Consider the following 21,961-nt stretch of genomic DNA (forward strand, 5'->3'; position numbering starts at 1 on the left):
TTCTTCCGCAGCACCATCTTTATATGCACAACTTCTCTCTTTTTGCTCCCTCTCTCCCAAAAGATTGCAATTAAACCCCCCACCCCCCACTAAAGAAAGGCCCTTTTTGCATGATTCTTTCTAAGAATAAAAAAAAGAGAAAAGAAGATCTATAGTATTATTATCATATCATTAGGGTATTACAGACAACCCAAAAAAGGTCAGTACTTTGCAAAATCTCTTCTTCTTCACCAAAGGCTGTGCCTCTGCATAATCTCTCTCTCTCTCTCTCTCTCTCTCTCTCTCTCTCTCTCTCTCTCTCTCTCTCTCTCTCTCTCTCTCTCTCTCTCTCTCTCTCCTCGTTGAAGAAAAAAGGGCAAGATCCGAAGTGGGTTTTGATCTGTTTTTTGTCAAAGTGTGGAAATTTTTAGTATTTGACCGCAGAAATCGAGGCGCACTGTTAATTTTTTATTATTTTTGCCAAGAAGAAAGAAGAGAAGAGAAGAGAATTACACGGCTGTTTAACAAACTTATTTATCCCTTCTAGGTATATACCACTCACTCTCTCTCTCTCTCTCTCTCTCTCTCTCTCTCTCTCTCTTGAATATGTAGTATTTTCACATTGCGCACGGCCACACATACATACATATATATATTCTATATCTATCTACTACTTGCTTGTGTGTGTGTGTGTTTTTGCAATATCCAAGTTAAAGGAAACAACTGGCTTTCTCTTAAAAGTCTCATTTTCATAGGTAAAATATATTTATACAGAAGCAATCTCTCTCTCTCTAGAGAGAGAGAGAGATGTGTATGTATATATTATGTGTGTGTATGTATTTTTTATAGTTTCTTGGTCACTCGCTAACATGTGAGAATGAAATGAATTTTAAGCAAGATCTCTCTGATTATTACAAGACTAACATTGATATCAGTAGCATCTTTATAATTAATTTAAAAAAATAAAATAATTAATAGACCCTCACTTTCACGAGATCCAATTCCAAAATCTTTCTTCTCTTAATTTTAATAAAACCCTAATAATTACAATACAATGCTTCCCCTCTCTCTCTCTCTCTCTCTCTCTCTCTCTCTCCCTTTCTCTCTCTCCTCTCTCTCTCTAAAACAATGGCATGAAAAACTTCTTTAGGGTTCTAAGAGCAGCACCATTTCTAAATAATATTTCAAGAATATTTGAAACCCGTATTTTTCGGGGATTGATTACAACATTTCTTTTTTTCTTTTTTTCATAGCTTATAATTACCAGGAAGAAATATATGTGTGTATCTATCTATATATAAATATGAATATATAGAATACAGAAGCTATAGATATAACATAATTACAGCTATAATCAATTTATTTAATATATACATATACAGAAAGATTGAGAGATCCTACTACGCATATAAAGGGCAGGTAGATCAATACATTCAATTAATTTTTCCAGATTTGGGTCAGATTCTTTATTTTTTATTTTATTTTTAATTCTGTAATTTAATTTCCATCTTTATTAATTTCCAATCAACCTTTATTGTTTTTTGTTTCATTAAAGCTGTCAATGATTTGGTTTGTCTAGCTAATTTTATGTCTTAAATTCCTAGCTGTTTGTTACCAATCATGCCCTGAATATTTTCATTTATTTACCCTATACAAAATATTTAATTTAAAATTTCATTAATTAATTACCCATCTTCCCCATTATTCAATATTGCTCTATTTTTTTTCTTAATTTTTTTTTTGGGTTGGAATTTTATTAATTTCTGTAATTTAAAAAATTATTATTTGTAACCTTTTTTTTTTTGGTTTAAGGTTCGAGAAATAGATCCAAGAAATTACGAAGACAAATATAATATATATAGACGCAGAATTAACGAGATCGATCGATCGAGTCGAGGCGGCGGAAATTAAAATGGCCTCTTCGTCGACATCGCCATGCGCGGCGTGCAAGTTCCTGCGGCGGAAATGCCAGCCGGAGTGCGTGTTCGCGCCATACTTCCCTCCGGACCAGCCGCAGAAGTTCGCGAACGTCCACAAAGTGTTCGGCGCAAGCAACGTGACGAAGCTACTCAACGAGCTGCAGCCGCACCAGAGGGAGGACGCCGTCAACTCCCTCGCCTACGAGGCGGACATGCGGCTGCGCGACCCCGTGTACGGCTGCGTCGGCGTAATCTCCCTCCTCCAGCACCAGCTCCGGCAGCTGCAGATGGATCTCACCTGCGCCAAGTCGGAGCTCTCCAAGTACCAGAACCTCGGCGGGATCTCCAGCCACGGCCTCATCGCCGCCGCCGCCGCCCACCACCAGGGGATCAACCTCCTCGGCGGCGGCGCCCGAGACCACCACCACTTCCACCACCAGCTCTTCCCCGTCAACCACCAGAACCACCAGGTGATCAGGGCCGCCTTCGACGGCGGAAATGGGTACGACGCCGCCGGAAGCCTACTTGCTATGAATATGTCCGCCAGTATTGGGCAGCTGAGTGGGTTTCAGCAGACCAGGGCGGCGGGTGCGGCGGCGGATGGTCGCCGGACGCCGGTTGAACCCTCTTAGGGTGATTTATGTTATCACCGGTAAGTGAGTAAAAGCCAAGAACGGGATTATATAGGTAAAAGTAAAAAAGTAAAAAAAAAAAAAAAAAAACTTTGTTCTATTTAATTGTTGTTGTTATTCGTTATTTTAATTTTCTTGTTTTTTTAGTGTTTAATTATAACATTATATATTTGTGATATCTCTATTCGTTTTAATTTAATTTAATTTTCTAATTAGTCAATCTAATGAAAAATATAATTCGGGATTATTAATATCTATATATATTAATTAATATTTTTTTAATAGATTGATTTATATTTTTTCTAGTAGATCCATAATTAAATATGTACATAAAAAATATGATACAAACTTATTACATAAGCTAGTGCCTAGTAGTTTATATATAAGCCAGTTCAACGAACGATAAGCGGTTTTCAGGTTTCGGTTTCAATCCAGTTTCGGTTTTGGTTTCGTCCATGTAAAGAACGAAAATAGCTTGTTCAATCAAAATTTATTAAGTAGAAATGAAAATTGGTAGTTTTACTTTTTTTTAATAGAAGATATTTTTGTTTTTGTTTAGTTATTTTATTTTACACATTTTAATAACCTAAGTTTCTTCGCTAATATGATATTAAATTATTAGGTTATAGTGGAGCTGAGCCAACTAACGAACCGACTCGATAAAAACTCGAACTCGAATTTTTCGAGCTTGAGCTCGAACTTTTCCAACGAGTTGATCCCGAGCTCATTCTTAGTTGTCCGTAAGCTCGTGAGCTTCTTGTTAATTGTTATTTTAAATATAATAATTAGTATAAAATAAAAAATAAATTCATAAAGTAATTAAAAAAATAAAAAATTGGAGGTCATTTTTTATTTCAAATTTATTATAGTTTATAATAATATGATAAAATTCTAACAATACTAATAAATAAATAAACAAAAACACAAAATGGCTCGAACTGGAACTCGAACTCGAACCAAAAAACAAATAAGAGCTCGAATTCGCCAAAAACAAGGAACAAACCGAATGTGTTGCCCATTAATTTATTCATTTAATTAATTTAACCTACTCTTGAATAATATTACAATTATAATTTATATGTATATTTTTCTTTAATTTTTTCAATTTCCACCAATTAATTAAGTATAATATATTAATTTAAAAAAACATATATATAATTAGGAAAAACAAAATACAAATGCATGGACAATGATGACGTACCTGTGTAATGATGCACAAGCTTTTAATGCATTCGCCAGTGGGTCTCTCTCTCTCTCTCTCTCTCTCTCTCTCCTCTCTCTCTCTACTATGCATGTACATCAGGGGTATTACTGCTCACGCCATTGTTTCCCATCTCTCTCTCTCCTCTGTGGCGCTACTGTACGTGTGTGTGTTCTGTATGTGTGTATAGTATAGTATACATACACACACCTACATGAGCGTGTATGTGTGTGTGTACATACTGCACGAGTTTCATTGATCTGATCTATGATCAGAAGAGACTTATTAAAAGAGAACAAACAGGAAGAGTCCATTTTGTATTTTCAGTGGGGTAGGGGGTGGGTTGGGGGGTACGTGGTTGGTGTTATTATGTTAGGTCAGCGAATGTTATGGGGAGAGAGAGAGAGAGAGAGAGAGAGAGAGAGAGAGAGAGAGAGAGAGAGAGAGAGAGAGAGAGAGAGAGAGAGAGAGAGAGAGATTGGGTAAGAAACTTACAACCCTAAAACATAGCTATTAGTTTGTTTTGGTATATGGGTCCGACCCATATATGTTCCTAGTTATTACTCCTTTTTCATTTTATTACTTTTTTATTATTTTATTTATTTTTATTTTTGTTTTAAATACGTGTTATTGGAAATTTATTAATACACAGCCTTGAGAATTCTAATAATAAAAAAAAAATCTTCCATATTTTCTTGGGTTGTTATTTCTATATGTTGTAGAGCGTTGCGATCATTGTAATCGAATAACATGTGTTTTTTCGTAAATTATTGAGTACGGTGATTGTAATTAATTATATCCTCTGTTTAATCTAAATTAAAATGACTGATCGAATATATACTATGTGTTTTTTTTTTAAATTATTAAGTACTGTATTATAATTAATTATATCCTAAGTTTTATCTAAACGATCGAATTGCGATACGAAGAATCTTGAAATAGTTAACTAAAGTAAACGAAATGAAGTTCGCAAGAGAATACAAAAAACACGTTAAACAAGATTATTCTGTGTTTAATTTATCAAATCAATATCTAGTTGATCAATTTCACAATTTATTAGAAGAAAAACTAAATAATCCAAATTCATGTTAAGAATATATATATACTCACATATTTCAACATCTTTGTCTAAAATATCGTACTAAGAGTGCATTAAATATAGTTTACCTACTGATTCGGTCAAAATTGGTCAAAAGATCGACTGCAACATTAGTTTTTCAGATCGAAATAGGGTTTAATTAGGGTTATTTTTGTACTACACCTGCTGATTACATCGTGTAGATTTGTTTCGTTGGTCTACACGCACCAATGTGGGTTATATGCATGGTTGTGTGAAGATTCACTCGATGTATATCTTCCGATGCAGCATGGTATAAACCGTTTATTAAATTAGTATTGAATCGAATACAAGTTATAGAGGTGAATTTAATTTAATAGAAAATCGGGAATATAACGGATTGAATTCCACATTTATTTGTAACAATTAAAGCTCCATATGGGCGCAGAATCTCTCACGACTCTAATTAATTAGGTGAAATGTCACATTTGCATTTATTGTGAAATTCCAAACACAGGGAATATAGGTAATTTGCATAAAATATTTTTCAAATATTTAATTTTAAATTTTGAAATCCCTCTTTCTTGATTTATAATATTTTCAACAACCGCCTCAAATATTTAAAAATTTGGTATTCATTATTTGACAACCACATTCCTCTATTTATGTTTTTCCCATTATTTTTATGCAAATAATAAATTATTAGTACCAATAATAATATAAAAATAGTTTCTAGCTATATTTATGGGTAAGAATTAAAAACAATAATTTTGAATTAGCATTTGAATAAAGTTATTTTTGAATTTGACTCAAGATTTATAATTTTGATTTTGATTCTTCTAATTTCCTTTGCCATTCTAATTACTAAAATTCGTAATGAAGACTATTGTTTTTTCTTTTTACTTAAACACTGAAATATTTGTAACAATGTTAATGAAGGAACCATTATTTCGAGGATGTGGTTGCAAAATGGTCATAGTATTTTTTTTTGTAATGAAGGAACTCGCAGTCAACTGTAGGTAAACTTACACTCTCGTATATATAAATAATCATTGGCTCCTATTTGAGGAGATGGAATGAAGAAACTTACGACTAACAATATAGATGTAATGGTTAAATTTCTACGGGGTTAACTATCGCACCCGTACTATTTACGGGATGCATTATTCCTATGAACTTTAAATCGACAAAAATGTGAGGGTATATTTGTAAATTGAACGAAATACTAATTATTTTAGGGGTGATTTTCATACTAGCCCCTAAAAATAAAATAATAAAAATAAAAATAATTGAAATCTTATACTTATAAATAAAAGTGTAAATTACAACCATCCTCCTAGGTATGCTTAAATTATGAAAAAACCCCTTATGTTTGGATAATTACAACTGCACCCCTCAACTATTTTTAACGTCCATCCTTATGATGTTAAATTCAACATAATCATCTAGATTCCGTGGAATGTTCTCTGGTTTGTTCTCGTTTTGGCAAAAATATACTGATGCACCACAGTCTGATATATACAAGCCAAAAAAACACAGATCTTATGATCATCTTGCTTCAAAACGTGGAGCTCGAATGAGATAAAAACGGGTACAAAATTAAGAATATTCCATATAATCTAGAGGATTCTACTAAATATGAAACCCAAGGATGAACGTGTAAGAAGATTTATAATTTTGTTAGTGAAAAGGTTGTAATTACCCAAACAGAACAGAGTTTTTTGTAACTGACCACAACTCGAGAGATGGTTGTAATTTACTCTAAAAAAAAAGGAAAAAAAAAAGTAAAAAGATAAAGTTTTGAGTGTGTGTTTGATATCGGTGCATGTGTACATAATAATATAAAATATAAAATATATAAAATGTGTGTGCATGAAGTGAAAGGGACGGTTTTAAAGGTAGGGGGATATCCCGACAGATGCACGCCTAACGAAGCCAAATACCAAAAGGAAAAGTAGCATTTATTTCGGGTTGTCCCTCTGACCCCCCCCACCCCCACCCCACCCCTCTGCAATCACCCCCCTCCCTTCTCTCTCTCTCCTCTTTCTCTCTCTATATCAATATATATATATGTATAGATACAGATACAGCAGCAGCAGCACTAAGTTACAAGACATTACATTACATATCATGCAAAGAATTTACTTACATCCGTTTTGCACTACTCATCAGTGACCCCCCTCCATCGCTAGCTGCATTTATTGGACAGTGCCAACACGTACCATGCTCTCTCTCTCTCTCTCTCTCTCTCTCTCTCTCTACTCTCTCTCTCTAAAGAGATGGATAATAATCTCGATATATAATATACATTTTGAAAATTTGTATGTATGTATGTATATACTCCTATTTAAAATATATATATAGATGTAATGATTAATTTTGAATTGATATGAGAACCAGGTTGTTATTTTCTATTGGTCTCAAATAACTGAACGCTAATTCTAGCAAAAATGGTTAGTAACCTTTTAGTTCCGATATATATATATATTCTCGGCAAATTACGGTCACCCCTGAGTATACGCAAATTCCTTTTTATTTGCGTAATTACAACCACCCCTATTAACCATGTATTATCTTATGAAAATACGGGGAATACGATGCTACACCCGGTGATTTTCACCGGGTGGCTCTTTTCTTGACATGTGTCCTTTTTTTATTTATTTTATAATTATATTTCTAAAACCCCATGGGCCATAACTAAACTCGTAGTGGAAATCTTATCAATTAGGGTGCATGATTATATTCACCAGGTGTAGCATAGATATTCCCTGAAAATACCCTTCCAGAGGTAATTAAGGGATGTTAATTCAGTAAAATCGAACCGAAATTTCGGTACGCCAACATTTCATACTGTTTGAACAAATAAGAGGGATTTGTTCGTAACTTGGTCATACCTCAGGGGTTGGCCGTAATTTGCCATAATATTAATACATATTTAAGAAAAAAGTTTAAATACAAAAGGGTAAATGGCAAATAAGCCCATGACAATGGAACTTAATTAAAAGAGGGACATCCAACTTTTTTGTCTTTCAAAAAAATCCAGCCCATTCAAACTTATTTGCAAATAAGGAAAATCCCTTTATATATACCAAAATTACCCCCAATTCATTGAAACTCAATTTAACTCCAATTTCATAATTTACACCACAATTTAGCCAAATTTCATCAATTAACCAATTTTAACCCTAATTTCAATTTTGACCCAAATTTTGACCCGCCACCACCGGAGACCGCCGGTCGGTCTCCGGCGTTGACTTCTTTTTTTTTTTTTTTGAAATTTTTTTTTTCCCCAGAATTTTTTTCCGGCCGATCAACTACCGTTGACTGCGATCTCCGGCGTTGACTTTTTTTTTTTTTTTTTATAATTTTGTTTTCTCTTAAAAAAAATATTTTAATTAATATTACTGTCATGGCTGCTAAATTACTGTCTCCGGCAGTTATTTAACTGTCGGAGACAGTAATTTAACTGTAAATTGACTTTTTTTTTTCTTCAAAAATATTTTAATTAATATTATTGTCTTTGCTACTAAATTACTGTCTCCAGCAGTTATTTAACTGTCGGAGATAGTAATTTAACTGTTAATTAACTTTTTTTATTCTTAAAAAAAATATTTTTAATTAATATTACTGTATTCGTTGCTAAATTACTGTCTCCAGCAGTTATTTAATTGTCGGAGACAGTAATTTAACTGTTAATTGACTTTTTTTTTTTTTTTTTTTTTATAAATTATTTTAATTAATATTACTGCCTTGGCTGCTAAATTACTGTCTCCAACAGTAATTTAACTGTCTTAGACAATAATATTAATAATATTACTGTTCAAGAAACTAATATTCATAATATTACTGTCTGAGACAGTAATTTAGTAGTCAAGATAGTAATATTAATTAAAATATTTATTTCTAAGAAAAAAAAATTCAAAAAAAAAAAATCAACGCCGGAGACCGGCGGTCAACGGTGGTTGACCGACCGGAAAAAAATTTCAGAAAAAAAAAAGTTTTCAAAGAAAAAAAAAAAAAAGTCAACGCCGGAATCTGGCCGGAAAAAAAATATTTCAGAAAAAAAAAAATTCTGAAAAAAAAAAATTGGGGGTTAATGTGATATATTTGTTTAAATCCGGGGTCAAAGTGTAATATTAAGGAAGTTAGAGCATAATGGGTGGAATTAATAAGAATTATATTATGGAGGGTATTTTAGACTAAAGATATGGGGATGGGTTTAATTGAGAGACTGTTTTTTTTGTGGACCAAAATGCATTTAAGTCCCATGTGATAGGCCTTTTTGCCATTCGCCCAATACAAAAACACCTATATACTATGAACTTTGTATCATATACTCCCTTGTACAGTTGTACTACACATAAATACAAAAACCCGATACTATTATATTTTTTAAAAAAATATGACGAAATTACCCCTCCTAGAGCATATATATATATATATATATATATATATATATATATATATATATATATATATATATATATATATATATATAAGGGTTTGTTTGAGCCATTTCCACTATATTTTTAACATTCTCAGTCCATTTTACTTGGGAAATTTTGTATTTATATTTTTTTTCTCCAAAACATCTAATTGCTTTTTTTTTATTTTTTTTATTTTCTGAATATATCTTTTATTTTCGTCATTATGAGTTTTTTATTATTTTTTTTCTTAAATGTCTTCCGGTAGTTCAAATATCTTAAGTTACAAACATCTTTACAATCTTATGATTGTTGAGAATTTAAACTACCGAAAGACATTTAAAAAAAATGAAGCAATTCAAAATGACAAAAATAAAAGGTTTTATTCAGAATTTTTTTTTTTAAATCTAAGCAATTAGATGTTTTGTTGGAAAAAAATAAAAATACCAAAATTAACAAGTAAAATTGACAGAAAAAATTAAAAATATAGTGGAAAATAGCTCAAACAAACCGTAATATTTATCGGCTTTAGCAGGGGTATTTTCATCAGATTTTGAAAAAAATGTAATGGTATGTAGATTTTTGTATTTATGTGTAGTACAAGAGGGTACATAATACAAAATGCATAATACAAGGGTGTTTTTGTATTTAACCCTTAAAAAATGTATTAAATGGGCTCAGACTCGAACTCGAACTCAAAAAAAATAATACTCGAAGAGCTCGAGCTCGTCAAAACAGTCAAAAGCTTTATGCGATTATATAATGCACATTTAATCGACGATCCAAACTTTTATACTAGCTGGCTAGGTTTCAATATATGATTTATTTTGTTTTAGAATTGACTAATCCTTGTACTTTTTTTTTTTTTTTGTTTTTCCCACTCTCTAGAGAAAATGCAAATTAATTAAATCTTGCAGGCTCTTGACTATTCCTTTCTCTATTCTTCAATTTCTTGGAGTTGGGCATTTCACTGCACATTTTCCTACAAAATTATTAATAGGCAATAACAACCAACCTGGTGGGGTGGGGGGTGGGTGGGGGTGGGATTAAGGGGGTGGGGGTGGGGGTGGAATTAAGGGGGGGGGGGGGGGGGGGGGGGTGAGAAAACAACATATCATGAGAGGAATACATCTTCTCTTACACCTTTTCTCTCTTTCTTCCTTAATTACTACTACAACTACATCCCTTTTGTCTCCCTCTCTTTTTGAAATTCATTTTCTTTTATTACTATTTTTATTTTAAAATAATAAATTAATATATATAAATATATGTGAATTGTACACCAACTATCCTGTGGACGACTTTTGTTGCTTATGATGCAGAGACTATTTGTGTGTACTGTGTGCTGTATTATCTCTCTCTCTCTCTCTCTCTCTCTCTCTCTCTCTCTCTCTCTCTCTCTCTCTCTCACACACACACACACACTCAATTTTGCTGAGTTGGAAGGTGTTTTTTTTTTCTTTTTTTTTTCTTGTTGCTGTTTCTCTTTCTATATATCTCTCTCAGTAAGTCAAAATTACTGCATGGTCAAAGATACACACAGAGACACCGATCGACACGCGCACACACAGATACACATGTTTGTGCGTGTGCTCACAGTGTGTATACACTTTTTTCAACAGTTATTGGATTTTACTATTGAAATTTTTTCCACCTTGCACAAAATTGGTATTATAATTAAATAAAAATTAGTTCAGATACCATTAAATAATTTAATGAAAATTCAATTATGTTATCGGGTTCATTTCAATTATGTTATCGGAATCTGTAAGAAAAAAAGTTTTCTAATATCATACAAAGTTCTATTATTTAGTTAACAACAATTATTAACATCCCCAACAAAACGAGGAAGGCTTTGGTAAAATTAGTTAATTTCAGAACCTTTTTAAATAATTTTATAAAAGTACGAAATCGAAATTCCAGAAGTACGTGTCTAATTAATTTATAGTAAGAATTATTTTATGTAGTATAATCCTATTTCGGCTATCAAACGAGGCCGGAAATAATATTATCCGGGCTTACAAGGTTATCATTTGCTTAATTCGGGCCCAATTAAATTATGTTTTGAGCCCGAAAATCTAAATGGGTCAGCAAACAAAAGGCCCAACATTTGACCCATTTTGCCCTGACCAGGCAGCAGCATCATGACCTTCCCAAACTAGCTTTATTATACCTAAATATTGTACGGTTAAACCTCGATAAATAAATATAATTGGATTAATTTTTTTTTTATTGATTTTGCAAAATTTTATTGATTTATCCAACTAATAATGTAGTACGTTTTTAACGAATCGGGACATGAATAAATTATTATTTAAGCAACGTTATTAAATTTACGAGATTCTACAATAATTTCTTTAGATTATACGATGAATGAGGAAGAATTCAAATCTTGATTTTGACCGGTAAATTTCAACCTTACACATGTCCGCATTAAATTTTTAGGGTAAATTACAATCGCCCTCTAAGGTAATATCTATTTACGAAAAATCTTCTATTTTTTTTTCATAATTACATCCATCCGCTGTTACTTGTACACTTCTTACATTAACACCATTTTATATGGATGTATTTTTATAATTGCACTTTACCTCAGGAAAATGGTTGTAATTTACCCAAAGTTTTGCTTTCAATAAAATTAGTACCAACGATTAATTTTGTAGATAATGACTATAAATAAACATCACAATTTTGTATTAAATACTATAAAGTAGGATATAATTATTGATAAGTTAGGGATATTATTGAAAGTCACATTTAATATTAAATTTAACGGTTTTAATACGAACTTAATACAAGGAAGCTATGTAACACGGATACAGAAACGGCGATACGGGAAAACAGAGTAACGGACACGGGGAACCGACATGTCCCGAAAATGGAGATACGGAAACTTGAGGGAAACATGTAAATATTAAAAGTATAAGGGTATATTTATAAATAAACTATATAAACGTGTACAAGTTTTTATTTATATATAAACTCTTTTTATATATTTTCATACCTACATATTCAAAATAAATTAAATTATCAACTATCAATTTGCAATTGATCATTAAATCATGTAATTAATTAGGGAAACAACAAAAATATTTAAAAATTTACTATCCAAACATGTTTCTAACTTTTTATTAATTATAAAATGACCCATAAATTGTCTGGCAGGTGTGTTCGAATTTTCGTCACGAAATGATCGAAACACTAAAACGTTAAAAAGTTGTGCTACCTATCAAACAAAGACCCTAATAATTGACTTTCTAATTCATCAATAAAGAAATAATTGAATCTAGAGCAGTCGACATAGTACAAAAAGTCAATGTAGGTATTTACATTCCATATACATACAAATTAAATAATAATCACTTAGAAAATTAACCATCTAGAATTCCTCTAGTTTGATGACCAAACTCCTACCTAGCAATTTAATTAAAATTTAAACCCCTCTTGCAGCTATGTCATATCTAATGTTCAATATTTTTAAAATATAGGTTTTGACCCCCAATCTCTTATAAATATGATTTTGACCCTTCAATTTTCTTCATTTTCTCCATATTGTCATGTAAATTTGTTTACTTTTTCATATTATCATTACAACATAAAATATTATGGTTAAAACTTATACTATTTTAAATAAAATTTATAAATATTACTTTTTTTTTTTTTTTGCATATATTTATGAATTATTGTAAAAAACAACAATTTAACAATCCCACTATTGTTTAATTTCACAAGAAAATCGGCCCTCCTAATAAACTTTTTTTTTGTTGGTAATAAATGAACACACAACCAACCATATACATTGGTTAGTAAACCTCCACTCGATCTCATGGAGAAGCTCCGCGAACCATACAAGAGATGTAAATGATCTGATAATTTACTTTTACTCAGAGCTCAACCACGAACCTACTTATACACCAGCATATTGTAAACCTGCACATTATAAACTCGTTTTGAACGCACTAGTTATATTCTCGCAAATTAATGACTCGCGCACACTTCAATTTTTTTTTTTTAAATCAAAATATCAAACAATGGAGAAGATGACATGTTTGCTTCCCATAAAATGGTCAAATTAACAGTGAAATATTGCTTCAAAATTCTAAGTAATATTACATGTAATGCTATGGGGCAATAAATTTTGCTATCATTTACCTAATTAGTGTTTCTTATCCACATTAGGAAGTGGGACACTAACCAAAATCATGTTTGAAAAGTAATGAATCCCCTAATTTCAACTATTATTATATACTTCTCTTTTGCCATATAAATCAAAATATGTGAGGGCCTACGTCACAATTCAATTGGTTTTGCATATTTAATATTCTAATTTATGTATGATGCACTGAAACTTTTATACACATGCGTCGCATATATTTTGGAAATCGAAACACCATAATACATGTCTAAAATATTTTGAGGCTGTTTTCGTAGACATTTTAAAAGTTTTGGGGACGTTTCTTGTAGTAATGAGTGTCCGTTTCCACCGAGAAAAGAAATTCCAAAACCCATTTTAAATTAAGACTCGGAATTGCTTACGCTTAAGAAATCTTAAATCTTATGTCTCCTTTTCACTTTTAGTGGTGTTTTAATATTGTTTGTAGATGCTAATTGATGCTGAAATGCATTTGTATGCCCTAATTGTAATTTGTGGAATGATAATTCTGATATTGGAACTTGTAAATTATATATAAGTTAAACGTTATAATATTGTATAGAAATCGCAAATGTATCAACATATTTTTACTGTTTACACGTTTCCCCACATTCATGTATCAAACTTGTTGAAAAACGAGTTTCTCCCATGTCCTCGTTCTCGTGTCCGTGCTACATTAATTTTATTACAGTTCTAATATACAAAATTAAATAATTAGTTAGTAAATATGAAATTATTTTAATCAATTCAATATAAATTAATTCAACCAAATAATATTTAATCCAATCAACCCACCATATCATAAAAATAAGTAATTAATAGTTTGGTGAATAGTTGACATTATACATACACACCTGGCCGGCGCGTGGTAGTTTGTTGCTCTTTCAGTTTGGCGGGTCTCTCAACCTGAAAACGACGTCGTCTTATTCCGCCATTAGAGAAAGCTCACATTGCTGAAACGTAAAATTACTGAAAAGCCCTTGACAAAATTAGAAATTCTCTTCCGATTCTTCCGCTGTAATCGCTCCGATTGTCCGGAAAAAAAATCATCCGCGAATCGCTATATTCCCGCTGCCAATGGACGGCCAAAACGACGACGCTTTGCTCCCCGGGTCGAATTACCACTGCTACTCGGAGAAGTTCGCTTTCCGCTCCGATTCCGACGAGGAATCGGCCGACGGCGGCGCTAATTTCAGCTTCGACGACGCCTCGTCGAATCACCAGAAGGCGCCGCGGATCTTCGACCGGTTTTACAACTCGTCGTCGGAGGAGGAGGACGATGAGGAAGACGCCGCCAGCTCTTCCAATTACCAGCGGCGGCTGGACTACATGCTCCAATTCCTCGACCGGAAGCTGTCCACTTCTTCCTCCAACAGCCAGCCGTTGCCGGAATTCACTGGTTCTGGCGGCGGGATCGGGGTATTCAAACCCCCAATTCGGGGCCCGGTCCACCCGAACCGGCCGGTTAGTCTCGAGATAAGGCCACACCCTTTGAGAGAAACTCAAGTGGGGCGATTCCTTAGGAATGTTGTTTGCGTAAGCGATGGTGATGGGTCACAATTGTGGGCCGGGTCGGAATGTGGTCTCCGGGTATGGGATTTGAAGAATGATATTTATGGTGGGATTGTGGAGGGGGAAGAGGACGGAACAGTTAGATTCCGGGAGTCGGCACAGGTGGCGGCTGCCGCCCTGTGTGTGGTGGGTGATGGAGGAAATAGATTGGTGTGGAGTGGGCATAAGGATGGGAGGATTATGTGTTGGAAGATGTTGGATTTTTCGAACGGTCGGGGGAATGGGGATTCGGGTAACGAGTTTCAGGAGTTGTTGTCTTGGCAGGCGCACCGAGGGCCTGTGCTCTCCATGGTTGTAAGCTCTTATGGTAATCTTGCTATTTTTTTTGTTTCTTTCGGTTCAGCTTCGTGTATGTTATGGAACTTCGAATTGATTGCATCCGTGCTGAGAAATGATTTTGGAACGAGTAAAAAAGTGAATTTTGTTGAATTGGTTAGTTTGGAATGTCTTTGTTGTTGGGTTTTATCTTTAGTCATTACATTAGGCCAAATTTTGCATCTCTCTCCACTGATTGGTGTTCCACAAATGGCACAATTTGATGTTTTGCGAGCCTGCCGCTGCTGGATAAAATCGAGCGGTGGAGGGGATATTGTCAAGCTTCGAGTTGAAATTAAAGAACATTAAGTATCTTCTATTCATCTGTAACTGTTAAGGAACTTTATCTCAAAGAGAGAGAAACAGATAATTCAAGATTCTAGGGCCTTTGTTTCTTGTGTGCACAATATTCAGTTGATTTTCTCTCCCTTTATTCATGCCTCCTTGCTACACAGTACATTTTGTTTGGATCTTCCTTGTATCTCACAAGTAATTTATTGCCGAACCATAGATCTTCTTGGCTTTGTTCTAGGAGGTATTACATCACGAAGTTCCGTTTTCCCACATTTGTTTTGTCGATGATTGTTCCAAGAATTGTTTTGGGTATTGAAATTACGATAAATGATTTTTAACTATCTTAAGTTAAAGTAATATTCATAGATCATGCATTATTTTTCTTTTTTGTCCAGGGGATTTATGGTGCGGGTCTGAGGGTGGTGCGATTAAGATTTGGCCTTGGGAAGCTATTGAGAAATCACTTGCACTGACAACTGGGGAAAGGCACATGGCGTCTTTATCGGTAGAAAGGTCATACATTGACCTCAGGAGCCAGAATAGCATCTACAGTAACATATTTACTTCAGATGTCAAGTATATGTTATCGGATCATTCTGTGGCCAAGGTGTGGACTGCCGGTTATCAGTCATTCGCTTTGTGGTATGTCATTATTAAAGTCATTATTCTATAATTATTAGCTGATAGAAAATTAATCTTAAATTGGGTTTTATGCTAATTACCACATCTGGTAACTGTGGTTGTGTGGATTACTATTGTCTAGTATTGTTAAGGAAAATCAGTACTAGGATATGCTTCAATGCATCAATAGAGAATCTGTTGGATCTTCTCGGACTCTTCTTAGTGGCTGATAAGACATTGTAGTAAAAAAAAAAAGAAAATTGGACATTTGCTTGTAATATGTGATTCTATTTCTTTCTTGAGTAGGTGCTTTGTACAACTTCAAATCACGATTACCATGTTCTTGAGCATTCTCAGTCGAACAAGTAGTTCAAACTTGAGATTCTTCTATATTCACGAAAATGGATAATTGGTGAAGAAAATGAAGTTTGTAGAGTGGATAAAGTGGTGTAGTTCACAGTTATGAGTGCTTAAAGCATCAGTTCACAGTACTTTTGCGTGTTTTTAGTAGTTATGTATTCCATTCTTCTTTAACAGGGATGCTCGAACCCGAGAGTTACTGAAAGTATTTAACATTGACGGCCAGATTGAGAATATGTCACTCGATTCTTTGGCGGAGGATGAGATGAGGATGAAATACGTATCTAGTAATTCAAAGGAAAAGACACAAAATTCTTTTAATTTCTTTCAACGATCGCGTAACGTTATATTAGGAGCAGCAGATGCTGTTCGTCGAGCTGCAGTAAAAGGAGCTTTTGGAGATGACAGCCGGAGGGTCGAAGCACTGGTGGCAACGTCCGACGGAATGATTTGGATCGGATGCTCAAATGGTTCACTTCTGCAGTGGGATGGAAACGGGACCCGCTTGCAAGATATCCAACACCATTCTTTTGCAGTTCAAAGCCTCTGCACAGTTGGGGCTCGAATATGGGTAGGGTACACGAGTGGCACTGTGCAAGTTTTGGATCTCAACGGTGATGTGCTTGGACAATGGGTAGCTCATAGTAGCCCTGTGATTGATTTAGCTGTTGGGGCTGGTTATGTTTTTACCTTGGCTAATCATGGTGGTATACGAGGGTGGAGCATCACCTCTCCCGGACCACTTGATAACGTGTTTCGTGCAGAGTTGGCTGGAAAGGAGTTTTTATACACGAGGCTCGAGAATCTGAAAATCTTGGCTGGAACATGGAATGTTGGACAAGAAAGAGCAGCTCCGGATTCCTTTATATCGTGGCTTGGCTCGGCTGCTGCAGACGTTGATATTATAGTCGTTGGGTTGCAGGAGGTGGAAATGGGTGCTGGTTTTCTCGCCGTGTCGGCTGCTAAAGAAACTGTATGGTACCTCTATTTCATTTTTTTATGTTTTAGTTCATTTGTTTTAATTGGTAAAAGAAATCTTTACAATCTGTACAAGTCTTGAGTGGCTGTGCATATAAGTGCAAAATTATTTTGATCCCATATAATTTCGCATTTCGACTCTAGCTCACAAACTAAGAATCGTTTTCGGAAACCGGACGGATCAGATCAGTATTAGCACTTTCGGAAAAATTCCATTTTTTTTTTGGAAATGAAAAACTAATTCTTATTCCATTCCGAAAAAATAAAAATTGGCATTTTGGGAATTGGATCTAAAAAATGTATTGCATAATTAGAATTTTTCAGATCGAGATAAACAAAAATAGAAAATCCATTTTTTATTCATCTATAATATAACATAACTAATAATATTAATATTGTAAGCGTAATTTTTGGGAGAAAATGTAATTTTCAGAATTATTTTTTAAAATTTAATTTGATTGGAAATCGGAATCTCGTATATATATTCCAATTCTGATTCAAAAAAATGGAAATTGGAATTTCCGGGATTCGGAATGAAAAATATTGTTCCAAAATCTGAAGTTTTTTATACGATCAAATGTTCCATCAAGAGTGGTAAAATATGGTTTGAAGGTGCTGTTAGCTTCAAATACTGCCTTCTTCTTCCTTATCCTTTTTCTTGTGGATCATTCGGTTCACTTTTGTTTTCAAACATGTTAATGTCTACTCATGCGACACTTGCAGATGGGTCTTGAGGGTAGTTCTGCAGGACAATGGTGGCTAGATATGATTGCAAAAACATTGGACGAGGGTTCTACCTTTTCAAGTGTTGGCTCCCGGCAGTTGGCAGGGCTTCTTATCTCTGTGTGGTTAGTACTGTTGCATTAATTGTGCCATTCAAAGTTAAATCCATTTTCCATATCTTGTTTGTCAGTTCGACTCATAGGTGTTTGATCTGGGAACAGTTAATTCATAATGATGCCAGATTCAGTTTATTCATAATGTTTCAGGGTTCGAAACAACATCCAGGCCCATGTTGGGGATGTTGATGTTGCAGCAGTTCCTTGTGGTTTCGGACGAGCTATCGGAAATAAAGTATTATTCCTTTTATCTCAAGAGTCTATTTTCAAATGATTTGCTGCTTCTTCATCTTTGTTATGAAAACTTAAGGTTCTCTTGGCAGGGAGCTGTTGGGCTGAGGATGAGAGTGTATGGTAGAGTGATGTGCTTCGTGAACTGTCATTTTGCCGCGCACTTAGAGGCTATTAATCGCCGGAATGCGGATTTCGATCATGTATATCGAACAATGATTTTTAGTCGGCCGTCTAATAATTTGAACGTTGTGGCTGGTACGGTGCTGCATTTACTCTTATATTTTTTTTCCTAGCCTGCTTGATTTTGTTTTTATCACTTGTTTTACTGTTCGAGCCTCCCATTGGTCCTTTCAATTGCAGCTGGTGTTTCATCTGCAGTTCAAATGCTTCGTACAAACGTATGTTTCCTTCTTAACTTTCTTGTTTCAGGTTTTCTATGCTTATTATATAATCTAATATAACCCGTATTTGATTATACAGACTATGGGGATCAACACCGTGGAAGGAACGCCAGAGATTTCTGAGGCAGACATGGTTGTGTTTCTGGGGGACTTCAATTATAGACTCGATGGCATATCTTACGACGAAGCGAGGGATTTCGTTTCGCAAAGATGCTTCGACTGGCTTAGAGAAAAGGATCAGTTGCGAGCAGAAATGGAAGCTGGACACGTCTTCCAAGGAATGCGGGAAGCTGTTATCAAGTTTCCTCCAACATACAAATTTGAAAGGAATCAACCTGGTTTGGCAGGTGATCCAGAAATTTCTCGATTCGACAATAAATTGCGTACATATCTATATTAGGGCAAAATTCTGTTTATCTTTCTTCGTTTCTTTAGAAGTCTGACTTTGATTCGATAATTCTTGCTAAGGGTACGATTCTGGAGAGAAGAAACGGGTTCCTGCTTGGTGCGATAGAATTTTATATCGTGATAGCCGTTCGACTTCAGCATCTACCTGCAGCTTAGACTGCCCTGTGGCCGCCTCAATATTGCAGTAAGTTGCTCGTGAAAAAAAATCATATTATCATCCTATTTTCAGTTGCATAAATTATTACAAATCGTCTCTTTATTTTCCTACTCGTTTTAAGGCTAACATCTTTCGACAGGTACGAAGCCTGCATGGATGTTACCGATAGCGACCACAAGCCCGTCCGTTGCATATTAAATGTGGAGGTGGCTCGAGTCGACGAGACAGTAAGAAGACAAGAGTTTGGAGAAATCATTAAATCAAACGACAAAATCAAACGTTTGATTAAAGAACTAACCAAAGTCCCAGAAGCATTTGTCAGTACGAATAACATAATCCTTCAGAACCAGGACATATCCATTTTGCGAATCAGTAATAAATCGAAGAAAGACAGAGCTCTATATGAAATCGTTTGTGAAGGTCTGTCTACTATCGAGGATGGACAAGCAACCGATCATCGCCCAAGAGGTTCTTTTGGCTTCCCAATGTGGCTTGAGGTAATTTTCTAATTTATACGGTCTTACACTTTATAATCTTTTATATGTAGCCACTTGCCCGGAATGATTAAAATTAGGGTAAATTACAACCACCCCTGAGGTATGGTTAAATTACGAAAGCCCCCCTCTTGTTTGGGTAATTACAACCACCCCTCAACTATAAATCTTCTTACACGTCCAACCTTGCGGTTTCAAATTTAGTGGAATCTTCTAGATTATATGGAATATTCTCAATTTTGGACCCGTTTTGTCCCATTCGAGCTCCACATTTTGAAGCTAGATGATCATAAGATGTGTTTTTTGGCTTGTATATATCAGATTGTTGTGCATAAAAAACTGTATTTTTGCACAAAACGAGTTCAAACTAGAGAACATTCCACGGAATTTAGATGATTATGTTGAATTTGACACCATAAGGGTGGAGATCTAAGAAGATTCATAGTTGAGGGGTAGATGTAATTATACAAATAGGAGGGGTTTTTTCGTAATTTGACCATACCTCAGGGGTGGTTGTAATTTACCCTTAAAATTAAATACTTTTTTTTTTCTTCATATTATTTATCATGAGTTTCATATGTAAACAGGTCAGCCCTGCAGCTGGAATTATTGAAGCAGATCAAATCGCTGAAATATCAATCCGTGCAGACGAATACCAAACTTTAGAAGAATTCGTCGACGGGGTCCCACAAAACTTTTGGTGCGAAGATTCGAGGGACAAGGAAGTAGTTCTATTAGTAAAAGTGCAAGGGAGATGCACAGTAGATCCCAAATTCCATCGAATACGCGTGCGCTACAGCATTACCGGTAAACTGACACCTATGATCCGCAAAGACGATAATACCCCCGTCCCAGTCCAATCAAATATGCTTCACCGATCCGATTTTCAACAACTAAGTGGTTCTTGTGATTTTGTTGACCACTTGATAAATCTAGATAGTCCTTGATGGACAGAGTGTTCGAATCTTTGTTACTGTACCGTTCTATTGGTTGAAGATAGTATTTTTCACTATTTTACTCGTTTTTCGTTTGGTCCAATCGTATGGAAGCAAATGTGTATATAGGATGTATATACGATCTTCTTCAGTAGCAACGTTCGGGAAGTTGGTTTTTGAGGTTTGAGTTAGGAGGAATACAGAGTGGTTTTTGCTGACAGAGGTAAGTGAAATTTGTTGTAAGAGTAATTTTTTATGAATTAAATAACAAACAGCCTGGGTAGAGAAAGTGTTTTAGTTTTTCTCTGCCTTTGTGTTGTCATTTGATTTTTTTTCTTTTATTTGTATTGAGTGAGTGTGTGTGTGTGTGTGTGTGTGTGTGTGTGTGTGTGTGTGTGTGTGTGTGTGTACAATTGAGTGATGTGGATAGGGATTAATTGAAATAATTCAATAGTTGAGATTTTGTTTATCATTTTTTATCTTTGTTGTAAGGGCAAATTACGGCGACCTGAGTTATTGTTAAATTACGAAAACTCCCTCATGTTTGGATAATTACAGTCACTCCCTTCAACTATGTATTATCTTATGAAGATACTACTCAAGAGGTAAATTTAGGGATGTTAAATTGGTAAAATCGAACCAAAATTTTGGTACGTCAACATTTCATATCGTTTACCGAACTGAATATACGATTTGGTTCGGTAATTAAACGAATTACATAAATTTTATGTAAAAATATTTAAAAAGAGGTGGTGGCTGTAATTACCCAAACAAGAGGAGTTTTTTCGTAATTTGACCATAAATCAGGTGTGGCCGTAATTTGCCCTTGCTGTAAATATTTTATTTTTGCATATAAACAGCAGTTTTTTCAACAATCAGAAAGAAAGGAAAAAAAAAAAACTCTTAACAGATACTAATAAGTATAAAATGTTCAAATTGCCCCTAAAGAAAACATATAAGTTACAAATAAATCATTAAGGTTATGTCA

The 21,961-nt window shown here is 34.4% G+C and overlaps 2 protein-coding genes across 3 annotated transcripts; both read left to right on the forward strand.

Annotated features, from left to right (window-relative positions):
* Positions 1 to 367: 367 nt before the first annotated feature.
* Positions 368 to 2,742, forward strand: AS2 (Lateral organ boundaries (LOB) domain family protein). 2 transcript variants are annotated; one of them, XM_088820031.1, is made up of 2 exons: positions 368 to 526; positions 1,792 to 2,742. In XM_088820031.1, exon 2 carries the CDS (start codon positions 1,892 to 1,894, stop codon positions 2,528 to 2,530), a length of 639 nt encoding a protein of 212 aa, XP_088676157.1. In that variant the 5' UTR covers positions 368 to 526; positions 1,792 to 1,891; the 3' UTR covers positions 2,531 to 2,742. The 2 variants fall into 2 exon arrangements, with proteins under 2 accessions (XP_088676157.1, XP_088676158.1); XM_088820032.1 differs by lacking the exon at positions 368 to 526 and adding an exon at positions 779 to 1,398.
* Positions 2,743 to 14,175: 11,433 nt separating this feature from the next.
* On the forward strand, positions 14,176 to 21,445 carry LOC105955638 (type II inositol polyphosphate 5-phosphatase 15). Its single transcript, XM_012979404.2, has 11 exons — positions 14,176 to 15,244; positions 15,942 to 16,188; positions 16,705 to 17,500; positions 18,229 to 18,353; positions 18,495 to 18,579; positions 18,668 to 18,833; positions 18,939 to 18,976; positions 19,059 to 19,326; positions 19,448 to 19,571; positions 19,684 to 20,041; positions 20,626 to 21,445. Exons 1-11 carry the CDS (start codon positions 14,443 to 14,445, stop codon positions 20,983 to 20,985), a joined length of 3,369 nt encoding a protein of 1,122 aa, XP_012834858.2. The 5' UTR covers positions 14,176 to 14,442; the 3' UTR covers positions 20,986 to 21,445.
* The last annotated feature ends 516 nt before the right edge of the window (positions 21,446 to 21,961 follow it).

This window comes from Erythranthe guttata, chromosome 6, assembly GCF_056151865.1.
Source record: "Erythranthe guttata isolate IM_541 chromosome 6, IM_541, whole genome shotgun sequence".
Classification (NCBI taxonomy): Eukaryota; Viridiplantae; Streptophyta; class Magnoliopsida; order Lamiales; family Phrymaceae; genus Erythranthe; species Erythranthe guttata.

Excerpts from the sequence above, each read along its gene's own strand:
- AS2 (XM_088820031.1), top strand. The coding sequence starts at position 1,892 with ATGGCCTCTTCGTCGACATCGCCATGCGCGGCGTGCAAGTTCCTGCGG.
- LOC105955638 (XM_012979404.2), top strand. The coding sequence starts at position 14,443 with ATGGACGGCCAAAACGACGACGCTTTGCTCCCCGGGTCGAATTACCAC. Across the intron at positions 17,501-18,228 it reads TGTCGGCTGCTAAAGAAACT|ATGGGTCTTGAGGGTAGTTC; the intron begins GTATGGTACCTC and ends CGACACTTGCAG. Across the intron at positions 20,042-20,625 it reads GCTTCCCAATGTGGCTTGAG|GTCAGCCCTGCAGCTGGAAT; the intron begins GTAATTTTCTAA and ends ATATGTAAACAG.